Raw genomic sequence first — 18,546 nt, forward strand, 5'->3', positions numbered from 1 at the left:
TTTTTTAAAATTTTTTACTTATTTAATTTCAAGAAAATTAATCTATTTCTAAAACCTTTTTTTTTTCAGATTTCACAAAAAAATAGTATTTTAATTTTTTGATATTTCCGAAAAAAATACTCGTTTTCTGTAAAATTTGATTTTTTTTTTTTTACAAAAGCTAGGTTTTTAAAATCAAATAGATAAAAAAATAAAAATATTTTCTTTTTTTTGGAAAAATTATTTTCACCCCTTATGAAATGCTTTCTTTTTTTTTTAAATTTATTTTTTGGTTTACATGCATCGATTTAAAATTGACTAACGGTAATGATATGTTTACATCTAAAGATATTATTCTCTTATTAATATTTATTAATTTTTATTACTAAAAATTTATAAAATGTTTATAAATTCTAAAATGAGTGAGGTGTAAAATTTACGACTTTTTATAGGTGTACATTTAGCATTTATCTATAATTTTTTTGGATAAACTAAATTTTAGTTGATTAAATTAAAAATTTTATCAAATAGGAATTTAATAGCTAATTAGAATAGTTAAATCTAATAGTTTTGAGTAAAACTCACTAAAAAAATTAGAAGTTAAAGAGAATTTAATTAAATAAAACTATAATTTGCCCCTTTTGTTTGGATGAAAATGGAGAAGGGTGAAATAATTTTCGGTCGTAAATGATTATTTTTGCTATTTGTTTCGTTATAATAAAGATACCATCGAAACTCAAATTACCCGTAATTGTTATTTTTTTTTATTTTGTAAAAATTAATTCTATATAATTTAGTATATTGGTAAACATTTTTTTTTTTATTATCTTATTGATTAGCTAGCAATATTTTTTTTGATCAAATGATGGATTATAGTGTTATTTAGCCCAAACTATATATTTACTTTCAAATATTAACATTTTATCGTCAAATAAATATTTTGAATATAAAATTGCAAGTAATTCATCATCTTATTTTTCTATACTATTTCGTGTAAAAATTTTATTTAAAAATAACAAAAAAGGGCAATAATATCAAATGGTGCCTAATTATTTTATTTTAATAGTTTTATTAGGCTTGGTTGATATTGTTTCTTATTTATTTATTTTTAAATTCTAATTTTATATAATTTGGTGTATTAACAAAATATTTTTTTCTGTTCTTATCATGATTAATTAATTAGATTGCAGTGACTTTCTTTAAAAAAAAAATTAAAAACAAAAATCTATTAATTTTTTTTTTATTTGCAAACGAATAAGCTTGAATATAACGATTATAATTTTTTTAATATTTCTTTCTACACAAATTCCATATATATAGAAGTTTTATTTAAAAAGTACAAGTAATTGTGGCTCCTGTTTCCGCCACGTTAAGCTAAAAAAACAAAAACAAAAAAAAAGGAAAAAACAAAAAATTAAGCCCCTACGATTGCCTCGTGATCAATCACGTGGGGCCCTATTTTTATAAGAAAAAATAGTATATAAATAATTTTTATTATCTACTTTTTTTTTTATTATTGGATTATTACTATTTCACCTTTCACCATTAAATCTTAGGTATGTAATGGTAAAAAAAAATTGGTAATAAATATTTGTTACTATCTAATTTTTCACTATTAAATTTATCCCTTAATTAATTTTATCTGTTAGATCATGTTATTCTATCAAACACGGACTAAATTTTAGAAGGACCACTGTAAAATTTTCAGAGACAAATATTATTTTAATTTTATAGTTTTTCATCCAAGTGAGATAAGCTTAGTAATAAAAAGGTCTAAATATTTAGCTGACTTTATAAAATTACCTTTTTATTTTTGGTAAACTTCAAATATCGCCCCTGTAATTTCGCACTTTCTCATTTTAGTATCCTGTTATTTAAAGTGTATTAATTTAGTATCCTGTGGTTTCATTATCTTTTTTTGTCACCTCATTGGTGAACATTTCATTAAATCATATCCAAAAACTTCAGATATCTTTTTTATAATTTATCGAATATTCACTTTAGTATCTTTTAGTTCTAACTTTATTACCGATTTAACAAAAAAAATTAGTAAAAAAAATAATAAAAAAATTAAACTGTAAAATACGAAAATAATATATTTTAAGCTATAAGGTAAAAATACGAAATCATAAGAATGGAATTTGAAGTTTTCCGTATTCTTTTCTCTTTTCCCACTGGGGACCGTGAAGACTGAAGTAGGGGTAGGTAGGTATGGTGATGCCTCCCGCCCGCATTATAAAATAGAAACGCGTCCTGCTGGCCAAAAGAGGAGGAGGCTTGCAGAGCAGACGGACGGGGAGAGGTAGAGAGAGTAGCGCATCTCATTCTGTTTGCTTGAGAAGTCTGCTCCTCCTCATCCTCCTCCGCTCGCCTTCATCTTCTGAATCTTATTCTTTGTAAATTCAGAATCTCATATATTTTTTTTTTCAAAAAAATATTCTAAAAAAATGGGGAACGGTGCGAACGAGCCGTTGCTGGCGGCGAAGAAGAAGGTGTACTACGAGAAGTGCCCCGGCTGCAGGCAGGAGCAGAAGAACGACTCCCACGCCGGCGTCCCCTACCTCGAGTTCTTCTACATTTGGATTGTCTGCTTGTGCTCCAGTAAGATTTTTTTTTTTTTTTTTCTTTTCCTTTTCTTTTTCTAGAGCCTTGCTAGATCCACAATCCAAAATAGATTGTAATAATTCACTCTTTTTTTTTTCCCTACTAAATCTTGTAGAGATTACAATCTGTTTTGGTTGTAGACTTTTTTCTATTTGGTTTTTGCGTTTTCGAAACGCAGCTGCTTTGATATTAGGGTTCGTTTGGGATTGCGGGGAGATTGCATTATGTGCGGTGAGATTAAAAAAATATTTTTCGTATTTAATATTGCGTTTCGCAAATCGCGTCGGTTACGATATATTTTCTACGGTTCTACCAAAGAACGGAGAAGCATATTCCTATATATTTTTTCCTCAACTCCATTTTATTTATTTAGATATATCTTAATACCAAACTAAGCCTTAAAAATTAAGAAATAAAAGATTTTTTTTTCTTTTTTTAGTGGAAAAGTACAAGTTTCTAAAATTAGAGTCTTTTTTTTTTCTTTTTTTTTTTTTGAAGGTTTAAAAGTTCAATTTGGCCTGTTAGGGTAGGCAAAGAAGTCTCTATTTTTGATGGACATAAAAAGGAAGAGGGAAAAACAAAAGAGTTTAGAAAAAAAGGTTGTTTTTTATTTGAATTGAAGCATAAGGAGAGAAAGGAAGAGAGAAAGAGACATAAAATGACATTTGTTAAGGGAAAAAAGCGTTTTCTCTCTATTTTTTCCATCTTTCACAAAGGGCAAGTTTTTTTTTTTTTTTTTTTTTCGTTTTTTTGTTTTGTTTTGTTTTGTTTTTTGGTTTGGTGGATGGGGAGTAGAGAGGCCCTTTGTGGGAAAAGGGAAATTTCCTAATGGTTTTTTTTTTTTCAAAAAAAAAGTTCTTAATAGTGCAATGTTGAATAATTGATGGCTTAGATAGATCGATCAGATGGAGTGTGAAAGAATAGTAATTTGAACCTAGATCAATTTGGTGTAGTAGAAATTTTCTACTTTTACGGAGTTAATATGTAAATTATTATATGCTAAATTACATGAACCCCCTACTCTTTAGCCCGTCTCAATTTCCCTCGAGCATAAATCTGATGGAACTACTCGGCAGCGAAGTTTTTGAATCTGCATTGAAACAATTATCCTAAATTTTTAGATCTATTTGTGAAATTGGGAAAAATGCGTCGTTTATGCGGTGGCTAATTTAGCCTAAATTATGTGTTGGTAACTTTCCATTAGGGATTCTCTTAGACCAGCTACAGTGGGTGTTCAAAGCGCAAATTCGTCGTTATATCGGTTGTACATATTGCAACTGTGAGACCGACATGTGGGTTCCGCTTTTCTGGGCCCCACTTGCAGTCACTGCTGTGACATATAATGTCATAGTACTAAAGAACAGATCCTTGTTTGAAGTTGTGATCTAATAGTGCTAATTACCTGATCAAAGAGGAGCTGAATATGTACGTTTTGTTGTTATAGATGAATTTGGAAAGATTAGATCACGCACATTTTGGATTAAACGAGTTGCGGTATTCAATCAATTTCTATATACACTAGTGTTTCTCATGTATTTAATTACTACATAACTTGTAATTTTCCTTTTTCCATGTCTCTAATGCGGTTACTAACGTGACTTTATTTGGATTGTCACCTTTTCAGCTCTACCGATTCAATCGCTGTTTCCCTATTTATATTTCATGGTACGAACAACTTATCCCGACTTCCTTTTCTACAGTTAGTATTCCTGTTTGAATATAAGATTTACAACAGCATATGATCGAATGGTCTCACATTCTGTATGAATGCATGGATATTGTGTCTGAGACTCATCCCAGTTATGTTGGTTTTGCACTATGAATTGAGACTTACTGTTGAGGTTGTCTCACCCCTAATGAGTTACAACCTAGTATACTCATACTGTAGTCACCTGGTGGTGTAAATAGATCGAAGGATCTCTGTGATTGTCTTCCTACATATGTAAATAAATCATCACAGCCAGTTTGGTTGTCAGAACGAGTTACACAGGGATAACCTTGTGATATGGGGGTTTCTTCAGTATTTATGACATTCACAAGTCCTAATAATCATGATTTTGAAAGGCACTATAGTGCACTTACACAGTGGTTTGTCATGTGGCGATGTGATGTCCTCAAAATTTGGATTTACTTGTTCGTTAGTATGTACTTCTCGGTATCTTTTAGTGTGAAATCCTTCCACTGGTACTATGTGTATAAAGTGGACTGAATCTACCTAATTATTTTTCCTTTGCCTCTCTAAATAGTCGGAACTGCCCCTAAAGTCAAGCCACCACAGCATGTTTCAAGCTATTCATGAAAAATTGACATGTCCCTATATGTTCTCTTGATTGTGCTAATTGTTGCTCTTGTACTGGTTATTTGTGATGCTGACAGATAAGAGACTTGAATGTTGCAGAACGAGAAGAAGATATTGGATATTATGCAGGGTTTGTTGGTGAGTATGTGTTTTTCAATTTATGTCATTTCGCTGCAGAATTGTAGTTCCTCTCTTCCTCTCTCATTATTAAGAGTTTGCCTGTAGTCACTTACAAATCTCATGTGGTAATGTCTTCGTTAACTTCATTGATTTTCCATTAAAGGGGCTGCATATATGTTTGGAAGAACTTTAACTGCCGTGCTATGGGGAGTGGTTGCTGATAAATATGGAAGAAAACCAGTTATAGTGATCAGTATTCTTTCTGTGTAAGAAAAGCTCCAGTATCATTAATCAATGCTCGCGATTTGCTGTTTAGATATCTCATAATAACTTTTGTACCCATTACATGATCCTTTGTATATTTTTGTGTTATCTATTTCAGAATCATATTTAATACACTCTTCGGACTGAGTACAACTTATTGGATGGCAATTGCAACTAGAGCACTTCTTGGATTTCTATGTGGTTTACTAGGGCCGATAAAGGTTCTATTTGATATACGCAAATAATCGAGTAGATCATTGTGATATAATAGAGATTTTGACTCCACCTCTTTCTTTTAGTAAATGTATTGCTTTGGCTTTCTGTCCAGGCTTATGCTTCAGAAGTCTGCCGGAAGGAACACCAAGCACTAGGGTTATCACTTGTATGCCATCTTCCTTTTGAATATCTATTTCAAAATCTTGTTGGTCTTTTTTCCCCCCTTTGAAAACTAATTAGTGATGAACATTGTGTTATATAGGTCACTTCGTCACGAGCCATAGCTCTGGTTGTTGGCCCGGCTATTGGTGGCTTCCTCGCACAGGTGATGACGGTTTCACTTTGTTACTTCTGTCAGACATGTCACTTAAAACATGCACAGCTCGTTTTTCGTTCAAGTAAAGATTAAACTAATGAGAAAATTGAATAACTTGGCTCTGTAATATTTCTATTACTTCTATTTGAAAATGCCTACTAGTAACTGCTCTCATATAGGCCCAAGAATTTACTCATATTGTTTTAACATTTCAAAGGTCTTTTTGTGTGCTCGCCTTAATTATCGCAGCATCTTTATTTATTGCAATTATTTGAAATCTTACTTCTGTGCCTTTTGATGCGCATTACATCAGCCTGCAACAAAATATCCAAATATTTTCTCTGAGAACTCTATATTTGGGAGGTAAGACAATATATATTTGTATTTTTTGACCTTTCATGCATATGTACTTGTTGCTTAATTTGAAATTTTCCAATGAATTTCAGGTTTCCATACTTCTTGCCTTCCTTTGCTATATCAGTTATAGCAATTGCCGCATTTGTAGCTTGTTTCTGGCTTCCGGTAAGTTGAGACTCCGTCTATATTATCGTTCTTATTATTTGTGGGATATCATTGTTTAATTCCATTTGTTGAAGTTATATTTTGTACTACGTACACAAAACTAGTACATGCCTGTATGATCATCTAGCCTGCATCCTCTATCTTTCCTATATGATCTGTTCTTGTTATTCCTGCCTACTAGCACTACAACGGTATCACAGGCACATTCTCATTCCACAATGTGGTATATGCCTCTAAAACTAAACTGTTTATTGTGTTTAGCGTTAAACTAAACTCAAATGGTATATCTCCGAAACAAGAGACTCGGCATTAAATAAAATTGTTGTACTTAGATTTTTTTTGTTTTTTGCAGGAAACTCTGCACATGCACCATGACGTGGAAGACGGATCCGTAGAGTCCCTAGAGGCATCATTAAGTGGCTCAGATTCTGACGTAAATGCTAAAGCTACTGAAGAAAGCGAAGTGACTTCTAAAAGGAGCTTGTTTACTAACTGGCCGCTGATGGCATCAATAACAGTTTATTGCATCTTCTCTCTTCATGATACGGCCTATGCTGAGGTGATACTATCTTGACGTGTTTCCTTGCATTGTTCTTGTTTGGAAATGATGGTGCACCTTTAGCACTTGGGATAGACATTTATTATTTCGAAAAATAAAAAGAAAGAGTTGAAATTTTCTAGATTTCTCATTCAGCTTTGATCTCTTTTAGATATTTTCTCTTTGGGCTGTGAGCGCCAAGAAGTACGGAGGTTTGAGCTTTTCATCTCAGGATGTGGGTATGGTGCTCTCTATCTCAGGTATGTTGTATTTGTCTGCACTTCAATGTATGCATTGTACATACCAAGATACTCACAATATGTATGTCTTCTGAGAGTGGTGATCTTAAGGGTTACTGAGAAAACTTGGATCAACATAGTTTCGAACAATGCTTTAGGATGGATACATAAATGTTGGATGATGTTAATGCCGATACTAACTCTGAATAAATGGAACACATTTGTGGCAAATGCTGTACATTCAAGAAGATACGAAAATAGATATATCATATTCGCCTTCTATTGCTAAATGATTGCAGCTTATGAGATAACAAATAGACATTCAACTCTAGAAATTTGTCTCCACTTCGGCGGAGTTATTAGAACTAGGTGATTTTTCCTCAACAACGTAACATTGATTACACTGAAAATAGAGTTCTTTATCTAAAATTCCTCTCTCCTAGCTTGAGCTCCTAAATTAGCCGAAATGTAAAGTAGTTGATTGGCTAGTTATTAATCTGCTAGGTAAACACTCTTTGTTGTGGTCCTTTCCAAATTTTAAATTACAACATTTTGAAGTGTCTATGTTGTTAATTATTATGCGGTACCACTATGTGGTGTTTTCCATCTTGGCATATTATAGAATATTGCGTTTATGAAGCACTACATAACTGATCATTTTGACATCAGGTTTCGGTGTTCTGGTCTTTCAACTTCTTTTTTACCCACCAGTTGTGAAACGACTAGGATATATTACACCCTTCCGTGCAGCAGCGGTATGCAATCATGACCGTCATTTTCGAATACTCACAACTTTGAATTGATGTAGATCCTTGATTGTGTAGCATGCTTAATATTTGCAGGTCTTATCTATTGCACTGCTTGCCACCTATCCATTTATGACCAACCTATCTGGGTTCATGCTTCAATTAGCAGTGAACTCAGCATCCCTTCTAAAGAATGTTTTTGCTGTAAGTATAATTTCTGATTTTCTACTCCATTTGTTTTTTTTGTGTGGCTATACGATTAAATGAACATTATTAGCTTAGATTATAATAAATTGACCGCATCTACACAAATATTTTATTGGTACGACTCAGTAATTTAGCGCTACATTCAAACACTATCTTTTCCTTTTCGCAGTATGTCAGTTCAGCATAGTCACGACTGGCTAAAAAAGAAAAACGTGTATTCTTGCCCTTGAATTATACACCGAATAGGTTATATGAAAAATTCTTTATCCGAAATAGAATTATTAACTAGATTTGCTTTTAAAATAGTTAATTTTCCTCACTCTATTCCAAGGACAGATTTGGTTGAAGCTATTAAAGTACTTTCTGGTATTATCAGAGTCTTTCGATGCTAATACTATTGAGAGAAAACAAATGTTAGAACATCATTTTTAAAGATCCTTGTTATACATATTCTAGGACCTCGAAATTTCTAGAAACTGAAATTCACCAACTTTCGAGCTTCAATCTTTACTTGATAGTTGCTTGGCTGACCCTTGTTTCCTGCAAAGAGTGTTCAAACATAAAAAAGATGTTTTCCAGGATCATTGGGCTTTAACATATATTATTTGAAATATGCTGTAGGGAATAGTGGAAAAAGTGTTATCTGCTTCAGGTCAATCGATCTTGCTGAGTAGTGGTCACTATTATGACACGTGAGGGGCATTATTCAATATAACATCTTTCCTGATTGGGACCGGTGAACATTGGATATACGGATTTGGTTTTGACATAATAACTGTGATAGACCATGATTTATGTTCTTCATTACTTCCATCCTGTAGGAATAAGGCTTTACAGTCCTAAACGGATGAAGTAAATGCTGGAGCTTGATGATAATTCTCGGCCTCTCTTTTCTTGAATTGCATTATCCTAATGTCTGATTAAACATGCCTGTCAATAAACCTCAAATATCTCTTCTAACAGTCATTAAACTCCAATGTCTAGTGAATAGTTATTCAAGAATAGGTTGTTCACTTCTATATAAAGACAACAAAACTAGCAAGCACACGTTTCCGGTAATTGATGGATAATCTTCTAATTTATCTTCCTTCAATTTAAACAGGCAACCATCATGACTGCTTGCAACATATTGCAGAATATCGCCGTGGTATTTACTTGACTTCCCTTGATGTTTAAACACTAACTTCTAATTTGGGGGTTCTTTTAAGTATTAACTACATGTAACTGGTTTGTGATAACTAGTTTTTTTTTTTTTTTTTTTTTTTTTCCCTGCACCAAATTTGCAGCCGCAAGAGCAAAGAGGTGCTGCAAATGGTATCTCGGTAACTGCAATGTCTATTTTTAAAGCTATTGCCCCAGCAGGTGGAGGAGCTATGTAAGTAGTCTGCACAGTACTTTACCTTTTGTTGCAATGTTCTGTTCATGTTGCATGGTAGTTACTGTTAAGGTGATTTCCATGCACTTCGGTGTGAGATAGAAACATGTATTCTTGAAGATCTTTAGATTGTGATAGCATTTCCTTCCTGTCAGGATAAAAATAGAAAGCATGGCAATAATTAGTTAATACGACACATGAAGTTAAGATTTTATTGTTTTCGGGCATTTACTTAATGTTGTTCATCATCAACAGATTGCTCGTAGGTAGCAGTCATATATGATCAAAAAAGTTGTAAACTCGCGAATTATTCTCTTACTTTTTTTTCTTTTTTTTTACATTTGCCCCAAAACTTCTGCCAAAGTGATCACAAGTATTTTTGTTTTATTATGATAATGATAGTCAATAATGAAGGATGAGTATTTGGCTAAACTAGAAGTGCTAAAGGACGGGAAACATTTTGACTTAATAAATAAATGAATAAATAAATAATAAAAGATGAGGAAACTACTAAATAAATGGGAGTTCAATTGATACTTAGATTATTTCCTCCTTAAACAATGATTATGTGGTCCTTGGCTTCATAAATTTCTTACTGGCATATGCAGATTTTCATGGGCTCAGAAGCATCAAGATTTGCCCCTTCTACCAGGTACTTCAATCTTGTTCAGAGCCACATTACATTGAATGTACCTTCTTTTCAAAATAACTTGTGTTATTGTTGACTGTTTAATGTTGTTAAACAATGTGAAACAACCATTTCTCTAAAAGCTTAAGCTACCAAAGAAATATTCATATTTAACACTCCCCCTCACGGGGACTTAAATTAAATAGGGAGAAATTAAATGAGACTTAGGGGCTTGGTGGGATCTGAACTCCGCATTTCTTGCTGTAATACCATGGTAAACAATGTGGAACGACTGTTTTTCTCTTTATAAAAGCTTGAACTACTAGAGAACGGTGTTTTTAATATTCACATTCAACAAATGTCGATGTGAAATGTTAGGTCATTTCTATCTTCGACCTCGACTAGGTACGTATACATCTACTATGCATAACTAGTAGAGATGTTTCACTTGTAGGCAGGTGATTAGTAAGGAAATTTTAAATGAATTAATTTTTTATATTTTCAACATTATGTTACTTTTCTTTCCGTTCTTGTTTGGTAGAAGAGGCTTTCTTTTCTTTTCTTTTCTGTTATCCTAATATATGGAAATACTACTCCAAAATGAACTCTTTCTAGTGTTCTAACTTCTAAGGACTCGTGCGATTCATAATTACTATAAGTGATATCTACTACATTATTTTTTACACTACTACATGCTACTGATACATTAACAGCGGAGGTCTATATCATCGAATAATGATGTTATGATGATGCAGCAAATTGAAAAATATGACATATTAGCTTTGGCATTTCATATAATGATGATTCTTGTAATTCTTGGTTTCATACGAAAGAGCTTTTGTTTGTGATGAATAGCACTATCTTCATGTTTAATGTGTTATTCATAGTGCTTTCGGAAACCTTCAAGACAACAGCCTTTTTTTTTTNCCTTTTTTTTTTTTTTTTTTTTTTTTTTTTTGAGTAAAATCAGCGCAGAAACTTATTCTTATCATTTATTTCTTTGAGATGTCATATATGAGCATGATATTTGAGGAGGTCGATTTATTTGGAGGATCTACTTGAAGCTTCCTAAGGAAAAAAATAAATAAATGAAGTAAATTGTTTGCTCAAAAGGATAAAAGCAATAAGATAGTGGGCTGGGCTATTTTCATTAGTTTGATAGTGTTGAATATAAATATTAAGCCTTCTCGGATAACTAAAGTTTTGGAGAAAAATAGTTGTTTCATATAATTTAACATGATATTTGAGCTCCACCTTGTGACTCCTTGCTTCATTTAAAAGAAGTTTTGAGCTTAGACATGAGGCGGGGTGTTGAATATAAATATCAAAGCCGCCGTTTTTTGAAAGCTTAAACTTCAGTAGAAAAACAGTTGTTTTATATAATTTAACAGATAAACTTAATCTCTTTCTCTTCGATCTTTTTTTTGACAAAAGTATTAGTGAGCACTATTTTGATTAATCATTTTACTTGTTGAGATGCAGGTGATCAGATGATCTTCTTCATATTAATCTTGGTGGAGGCGGTTGGGCTCATACTCTCCTTCAAACCTTTCCTCCGAGTGCCGAGCTCAATGACCAGATCTTAATGGCATTCATGTATCGATCACGCATCCGAAATAGAGTAGATCAAATTCAATTTCTGATATGTAGATGTGGTTGTACGGGGCGCGATAAATCGTTTATGTTGTATGTGGTGATTTTGATGGCATCCGAAAATGCGGTGGTGTCGTATAGTGTGCGAGATTATCATTTATTTTTGTGTAATTCGGTGAGGCGAACTTTGCGTTTGCTAAAACTGGGAAAAGAGGGAAAAGAAATGTTGTAAGATTGTTTGAAATTTTTGAGTCTATTTGCATTGTAATTGACCACATTGTGAAATCAAAATACGCTTGGTGTTTATTCATGTTGAGAAATTACTTGCTTTGTAAGCGGGCTCCTGAACTTTCAATTTTTGATAATTAAACTCTTATGTTCAATTAAATTTATCAATTACTTAATCATTTTCTTCGTATATATTGTATATAGTTTTATATGCCTTAAAAATACCCAAAAATATGTTGTTTTTTTTTTTTTTGTATTTTAACATGTAGAAAAAGCGATAAAAATTAAAGCTGGTTCAACTATTTCTTTATATTTCGTTGTTTGGTAGGATTATATAAACGAAATCTGATCAAAATGGTAGTGTAATTAGTAAGCTAGTTTAATGAGAGAATTCTATTAAACTATTTGATAATACAAATATGGTAAAATACAAAAAAATGTATAAAAAAAAAACTCTTTTAGGTTAAAAATTATTAAGTAGATAAATTCACCTTTTATTTAAAATGACTCTCTTGAATCACTGTAATTAGAATTGCGGTTAAAATTTGCTCTCCCTAAGGCTTAAGGCAAACTTCATTTTAAATTAACCTTTGAAAGTTTTATAATTTACTAAATAATCATATTAAAATTTCACTTGACCAAATAATACTAATTGAAAGATAGTGAATGGTCTCCCGTTTTTAATAAAATTTAAGAATTGTGAACAATTTTTAGTACTTTTATTTTTATGGAATATTTACTGAATTAGAAAGAATAGAATTAACTGACCAAATAAAATTGTGGAAGGACCGGTTTGCAAATAAGAAATTTTATAGGATTATTTGGAAAAAAAATCCTTCCAAGGGCGCTAGTAGATCCAACCCTAGAAACGGACTTTTTTATAAAATAACCTTCTAAATTTTGGTATTTGCAAAATGACTCTACTAAAATTATATTTAAAAAAGTAACCCTTTTTTCCCATGTAGGGTTTGTGTTAGAATTTTCTCTTAAAAATGGTGAATGACTTACCGTCTGCTTTCCTAATTTCTTACAAAAGTAGTGAATGATTCACTTATTTACTATATCTGTATATAATCCTAACAACCACGTAAATATTTTAACAAATCACATATAATCTTAACAATCTAAAAATTCTAATAATCTATCCATACTATCATAATAATCAAATATCACATATCTTAACAACTTAAAAATTCTAATAATTTATCTATATAATCCTAACAATAAAAAAAATCCTAATAATCTATCCATACAATCATAACAATCAAAAAAATTTTAATAATCTATTCATACAATCTTAACAATCAAACAAAAATTCTAATAATCTATACACAATCCTAATAACCTTACTTTTTTATTTTCTGTATAATTTACGTACAATTTTAACGGCCTTATTTTTTTTCTCTTTACAAAAATTTATGAAGAAGGTGGTGAATTATTAGCCGTCTTAATAAATGCGGTGAACGATTTACCGTGTTTTGAAAATTAGTTGTTAGTACGATTTTTTGCAAACTGTAAACTTTTAGAGGGCTATTTTGTAAAAAAGTCATTGAGAAACCCTAACCCTAAAATTAAGTAGTTTTTCTCTCTCTCGATCGCTTGCTCTCTCTCCCTCTCTCTCTCTCTCATCGCCGCTCCTCTTGTGTATGTGGATTCCCGTGACATCGAGGAAGGATTACGTGAAGGAAACTATTGATTGGATTTTTATGATTGTTTTCTAGTTGAGAACATCGATTTTTTTGCCAAAAAAAATTGGTTGGGTTGGGAAATTCTTATGCGATGGGATTAACTGGATTGAGGTGAGTTCATGTTTCTTTCAATCTCTTTTTTTTCCTTTTTTTTTTTTTAATGTTTGTAATATATTAAACATTGTATAAGCATCTTCAACTTGATTTGAATCAAGCTAAGATCAAAGTAAATTCGAAGTTCATTTGAATCGCGTAAAAACTATTAATTGGGTTGGTTATGATTTCTCGGTTTCGAATAAATTTTTGCTGCAAATTTTCATCTGCAAAAGATAATTCTAAACGCAAGAAGAGGTTATTTACTTTGTCACTAATTCGCACCTGCAGGCGCGGAGTGGAAAGGAAAGAGGCCAGAAGCTCGAAGCACAAACTTGAAAAGAAACTTAACTTCTATGCTAGTAAGTTTCTCTTGTTATTTTGTTAGGTCGTCGCATCGATGTTCGTGTTGAGGGTCCATGATAAATTATTTGAAGCAATTGTAGTGTAGAATATGTCGCATCGAATAGTTCAATTTAAAGAATTATGCCCTTATTAGCTGTTGGATAGTAAAATGCTATTGAGAGGTACTTAATTTTTTAGGTTCTAACTAGATTTATACATTAGTTTGGATTCTGATGAACAATAATATGTGCATTTGTCTTAGTCGGTTCTATGACTTCTTGTGGCCAAGGGTTTGTGTATGACTTGCACATGGAGTGCCGTTATGCCAATGGCATGGTACGGCACGTTGGCATGCCTCGACACAAACCTCAATTTATATGTTTATACAGTCGGCACGGATGGTACGGGCTTATTGGCACGGGCGGCGCGTGTCTGCCGTGCCAGACTGTGCCGACTGACACGGCAATCCTTGTTGAATTTTAGAATACGAGATTATGATAACTCTATACATCAACGGCTATCATCTTACTTTTCCTTAAATTCATGCTTTATTGAAAAACATGAAGTTTGGGAAGCTCGAACAGACTGATTCTTAATGTTTTGTTTTCTTATCATCTTGACAATAAGAGGTCTTCGGCATAATTATGTGACTTTTAGTTCATGCTAACTTAGCTAATATGCCCGAAACAAGTGACTATGTTTTGATATAGTGCTCGAGTCTGTTTCTGTTGCTCAATTGATGTGGTCCATATGGGCCATAATCTCCATTGTCTTATGGTCTGACACAGTCCATTTGAATGCTGCCCTGTTTCCTTGTTTTGCTTCGCTTTCTTTCTCTCTCTCTCTCTAATATGTTGGGCTCTCTACTAGGATTCTTTAGTTCCAGTGTATATATTAAAGTTTTTTTTTTAAAATCATATATAACATGATGTGATGTTATATTATATTATGTATACCAGGGATTAAGTGCAAAAGCAGGGGGCTTTGCGCTGCACTAGTTGGCACGACGCCCCTCTCTATGTGCTTTCACCCCAATATGCCATCTTGATAGTTAAACGCCTACAACCTCCTGTAGTTTATTTATTACAGCATGAAAACAAATTGATTCTCAGATTCATCTCTTAGTTGGATAGTCTCAAAGTTTTATAGGATGACTTGAAGTTATAAGTTTGTGTCCACAGTAGTTGATGGAAATTTCTTCGTCTGTTTCAATTCTTTTGCCCTCTAATATGTCGCTATTTCACTCATTTAGTATCTTTCTGCCATCTATGGTTTTGCAATAGAGTATTGACAAATTAATGTCATGTCTCATAAACAAGAGGAAGACTATCTAGACCGGTAGAATTTGGTTGCTTCCTAACATGCATCTTGATTTTTCAAGGGATTATTAAATTAAGATGCCTTCTTCAACTACTCTACTGCTACTCCTACTCCCATGTTACTCTTAAGCAAACTGCTCTTATTATTATTAATCTTTAGAGCCATATCATAATGAAAGAGAGGCCACTTATTTAATTCGTAGAGCCCTAGACCTATAGAGTAATAGTTCTAATGATAAGGAAGGCAACTAAGAAAGGATATCTTTTAAATGACTATCTTAATCTAGTAAGGAAAATATTCCTCATCTAATTAGAACTCCTACTATCACTTCATGACCCGGAGCTAGTCATACCCACCATGGAAAATATTCCTTGTGTAATGAATTTTCCTCTGGGTGGATCGGCAGCTCTGTATAATTAATCACGTACAACTTCTAGGTGGCAACCTTGTATTTTTTTTTATTCATGATCCACTTCTTAGCACAGGCCTTGTTTGCGCTGCTTTTTCATTTGGATCTAACTATTTTCTTTCATTCTTTCAGAAGTTAATGATGCGGTTGCAACGCTAAGTGCTAAGAAGGCAATCAGCAAGGTAATAATACTTCTTTTTTTTTTTTTTTAAACCGGTGAATGTGAGTTCTGTTGTAGTAATAGTATAGTTCAGTTGCTCCTTTGGTCATTATTAATAATTTATTGTATGTTCAATCTTTGGAGCCCTTATTCGGGCTTCAATCTTTGCTTTTTGTTTGTTGATTTTTTTTCTTTTTCTGTTTTTCGTTAATTCAAAGGCTTTTGCATTCATGTAAAACTTACTATCTAGAGACTTGATTTTAATGATCTGTAAGAACTTGGAGTCTAGTCCTGCTAAAAGTTACCTAGATAATGTGGACGGTGATTTGATAGCCTGTAAGAAATCGAGAGCAATCTGAAATTGAACAGATTACATGTCAACTCTCAGTTTGGACCCAAATTAACTAATTGGTTCAAACACAATGAATACCATATAAACATTGGAACTTTGTGGGCATTATTATATTTGATCCTAGAATCTTTTTTTTAATAATGTATAGATAGTCCATTAAATCATCTTACTGCATTAGTTTTGGAGGCTCAGACCACCGAGATTATTTTTGAAGAAACTTTGTTTTCTAAGTATATTTCACAAAGTCAATATGTAATTCCTTCAAGGTTGGCGATTTGATTTAAAATGCTAAAATTGGAAGGAACTGCATGCACGCTTTATTGAGTCCTAATAGTTGGCAAGTTAGGATTTTGAGCGCATGAATATTGTGGTATACTCGAAAGTATTTTACATTAATATACTTGCAAAATCACATATTCGTGTAGATGCACTTTTAAAGTTCCTGTTTGCATGTGTGCAGTGCCGCTTATAAATCTTGGATTTTGCATGCGTGCCTTTAGTTTCTTATCTTAAGATGGCCATTCGAAATAAGCTGTTGAAGAGTAAAAGGTATGGTTAACCCCTGTAATTGAAGGGTTTATTATGTAAAGAGGCACCTAAAGTTGCTATTTTCGCACTCAATCCGCTACTTAAAGCCCTTTTTCTCTCTGTTTCATATGATTTGTGGGCAACTTAAATCATAAGCTCCTGCTTACGCAAGTTACTTTACTGTGTTGATCTGTCGAGAAGTTTGTCGCTCTCTACTGAGATTTCTCACTCTTAGCAGAAAAGGAGGCTAAGGAGCCGACAGAGGAAGCTGAAGTCGTATGATCTCTCGGCCCTTAAAGAGCTTCTTCCGGATCTCGATGCACCGAGCCAGTGCTCCACTGCTGCCAACTTAAAGCTGAACTGCAAGTCTCGGCAGAAGATTGTGTACTTGTTCCTGAACTCATCTGTTACAATTCTTTTTTATTATTACTATTTTCTTTAACTAAATGGTCAAAATGTGTGGCTAAACCTGTTCTTCGGCCTATTAACTAGTCCCGGAGCTTTTCACATAAATCTTTTTTTTTTTCCCCTGAACTTTCCCGCTGTTTGTGATTGCATCCTTGGATCCGCTTGCCGTCCAACGTCCTATAAGTCGTGTGCTCTGCTCGTGACCCATGCCCTATAAAATGACCGTTTTTATTCGTTAATTATTCACTTTATTTGGTTCAGGGCTAAAATGGCTATCTTTTAAGACAGGAATTCTCGGTACAATTTACGCTTCTTTTTTCTGTTTCTTCTATCATTGAATTTACTGTCGATCCGTATTACACTTTGGCAGGCAAAGAGAAGGCGCGCAACTACGAGCCGTACTGAATGACCCCACCTTCGCTATTGATCCATTCTCAGCCATCCATCAACATCTTGTGAGAACTCAACCACCTCCGCCGCCTGGGGACCAAGAAAAGCGTTCAGCGAAAAGTAAGAACAAGAAAAAGAAGAATAGAAGGAAAAAAACATCGTCGAGCACCCAATCGATGGATTTGTAGTCGTTTGAAAGTGAAACCAAATTTCTGCTGAGAAGCTCGAAGATCTTCATCCGAAAGTTGTCGGAACTTTGGTGGCTGATTTGCTGGCAGGCTGCTTTCAGTAATTTCCTTGCTTTTCAAGGAAACATCACTCTATTTTCCTTCATCTGATTTTCCATTTTGGTCCCAAAACTCCCCCCCACCCCTTTTTGGGTAATCATATCCTTAATCTTTAGGGTTAATCGCACCATTAGCTCATAACCTTCACCCATTTTTTTCACATTGGCCCCTAACCTTTTTTTCTCGTATGCGCCTTTATCATGCCGAGTCCAATCCCACGACCTTTAATGTCTTCTCTGCATTGACGTCCACCTCAATTCGCACACGACAACTGCTGCCTCTTTTGAAGCATTCTGCATCCTTGATATAGAGTTTGAATCGTAGCACCAGACTTTAAGAAACTTGGAAAGGAGATTAACAATGCTTATTCTCTCAAAACCAGCTTTTTTGCGTTAAGTCCCTCTCAAATTTTTTTTTAATAAATGATTCTAACAAATTTATATTTACACATATGGTCCTTTTTTTGTCACGCAAATGTCACGTTTGTATTTTTAAGTTGAATACGGTGAATGAATCACCGTGTTTAAATACGATGATTGAATTATCGTGTTCATATTCTTTTTTTTTTACTTGGGGGCGAAAAAAATACAAAAAAGAAGAACATGTGATTCAATCACCGTTTTTTAACTTACAAATATTTTTATGTAAATATAAATTAAATTTTTTTTAGGAGGCTAAACATAGAAAAAGCC

General features: G+C 33.2%; 2 protein-coding genes across 2 annotated transcripts; both read left to right on the forward strand.

The window, feature by feature from the left end:
• LOC109709682 (probable peptide/nitrate transporter At3g43790) lies at window positions 2,229-11,966 on the forward strand. Its single transcript, XM_020232010.1, has 17 exons — window positions 2,229-2,580; window positions 4,208-4,248; window positions 4,960-5,020; window positions 5,166-5,268; window positions 5,385-5,487; window positions 5,595-5,648; window positions 5,745-5,807; window positions 6,112-6,161; window positions 6,245-6,320; window positions 6,673-6,879; window positions 7,031-7,118; window positions 7,767-7,852; window positions 7,940-8,047; window positions 9,153-9,197; window positions 9,337-9,425; window positions 10,034-10,077; window positions 11,536-11,966. Exons 1-17 carry the CDS (start codon window positions 2,427-2,429, stop codon window positions 11,637-11,639), a joined length of 1,476 nt encoding a protein of 491 aa, XP_020087599.1. The 5' UTR covers window positions 2,229-2,426; the 3' UTR covers window positions 11,640-11,966.
• On the forward strand, window positions 13,464-18,323 carry LOC109708362. The gene is made up of 5 exons (XM_020230069.1): window positions 13,464-13,673; window positions 13,947-14,017; window positions 15,862-15,911; window positions 17,008-17,153; window positions 17,548-18,323. The coding sequence occupies exons 1-5, from the start codon at window positions 13,654-13,656 to the stop codon at window positions 17,753-17,755; spliced, it is 495 nt and encodes a 164-aa protein (XP_020085658.1). The 5' UTR covers window positions 13,464-13,653; the 3' UTR covers window positions 17,756-18,323.

This window comes from Ananas comosus, linkage group 4 (assembly GCF_001540865.1).
Source record: "Ananas comosus cultivar F153 linkage group 4, ASM154086v1, whole genome shotgun sequence".
Taxonomy (NCBI): Eukaryota; Viridiplantae; Streptophyta; class Magnoliopsida; order Poales; family Bromeliaceae; genus Ananas; species Ananas comosus.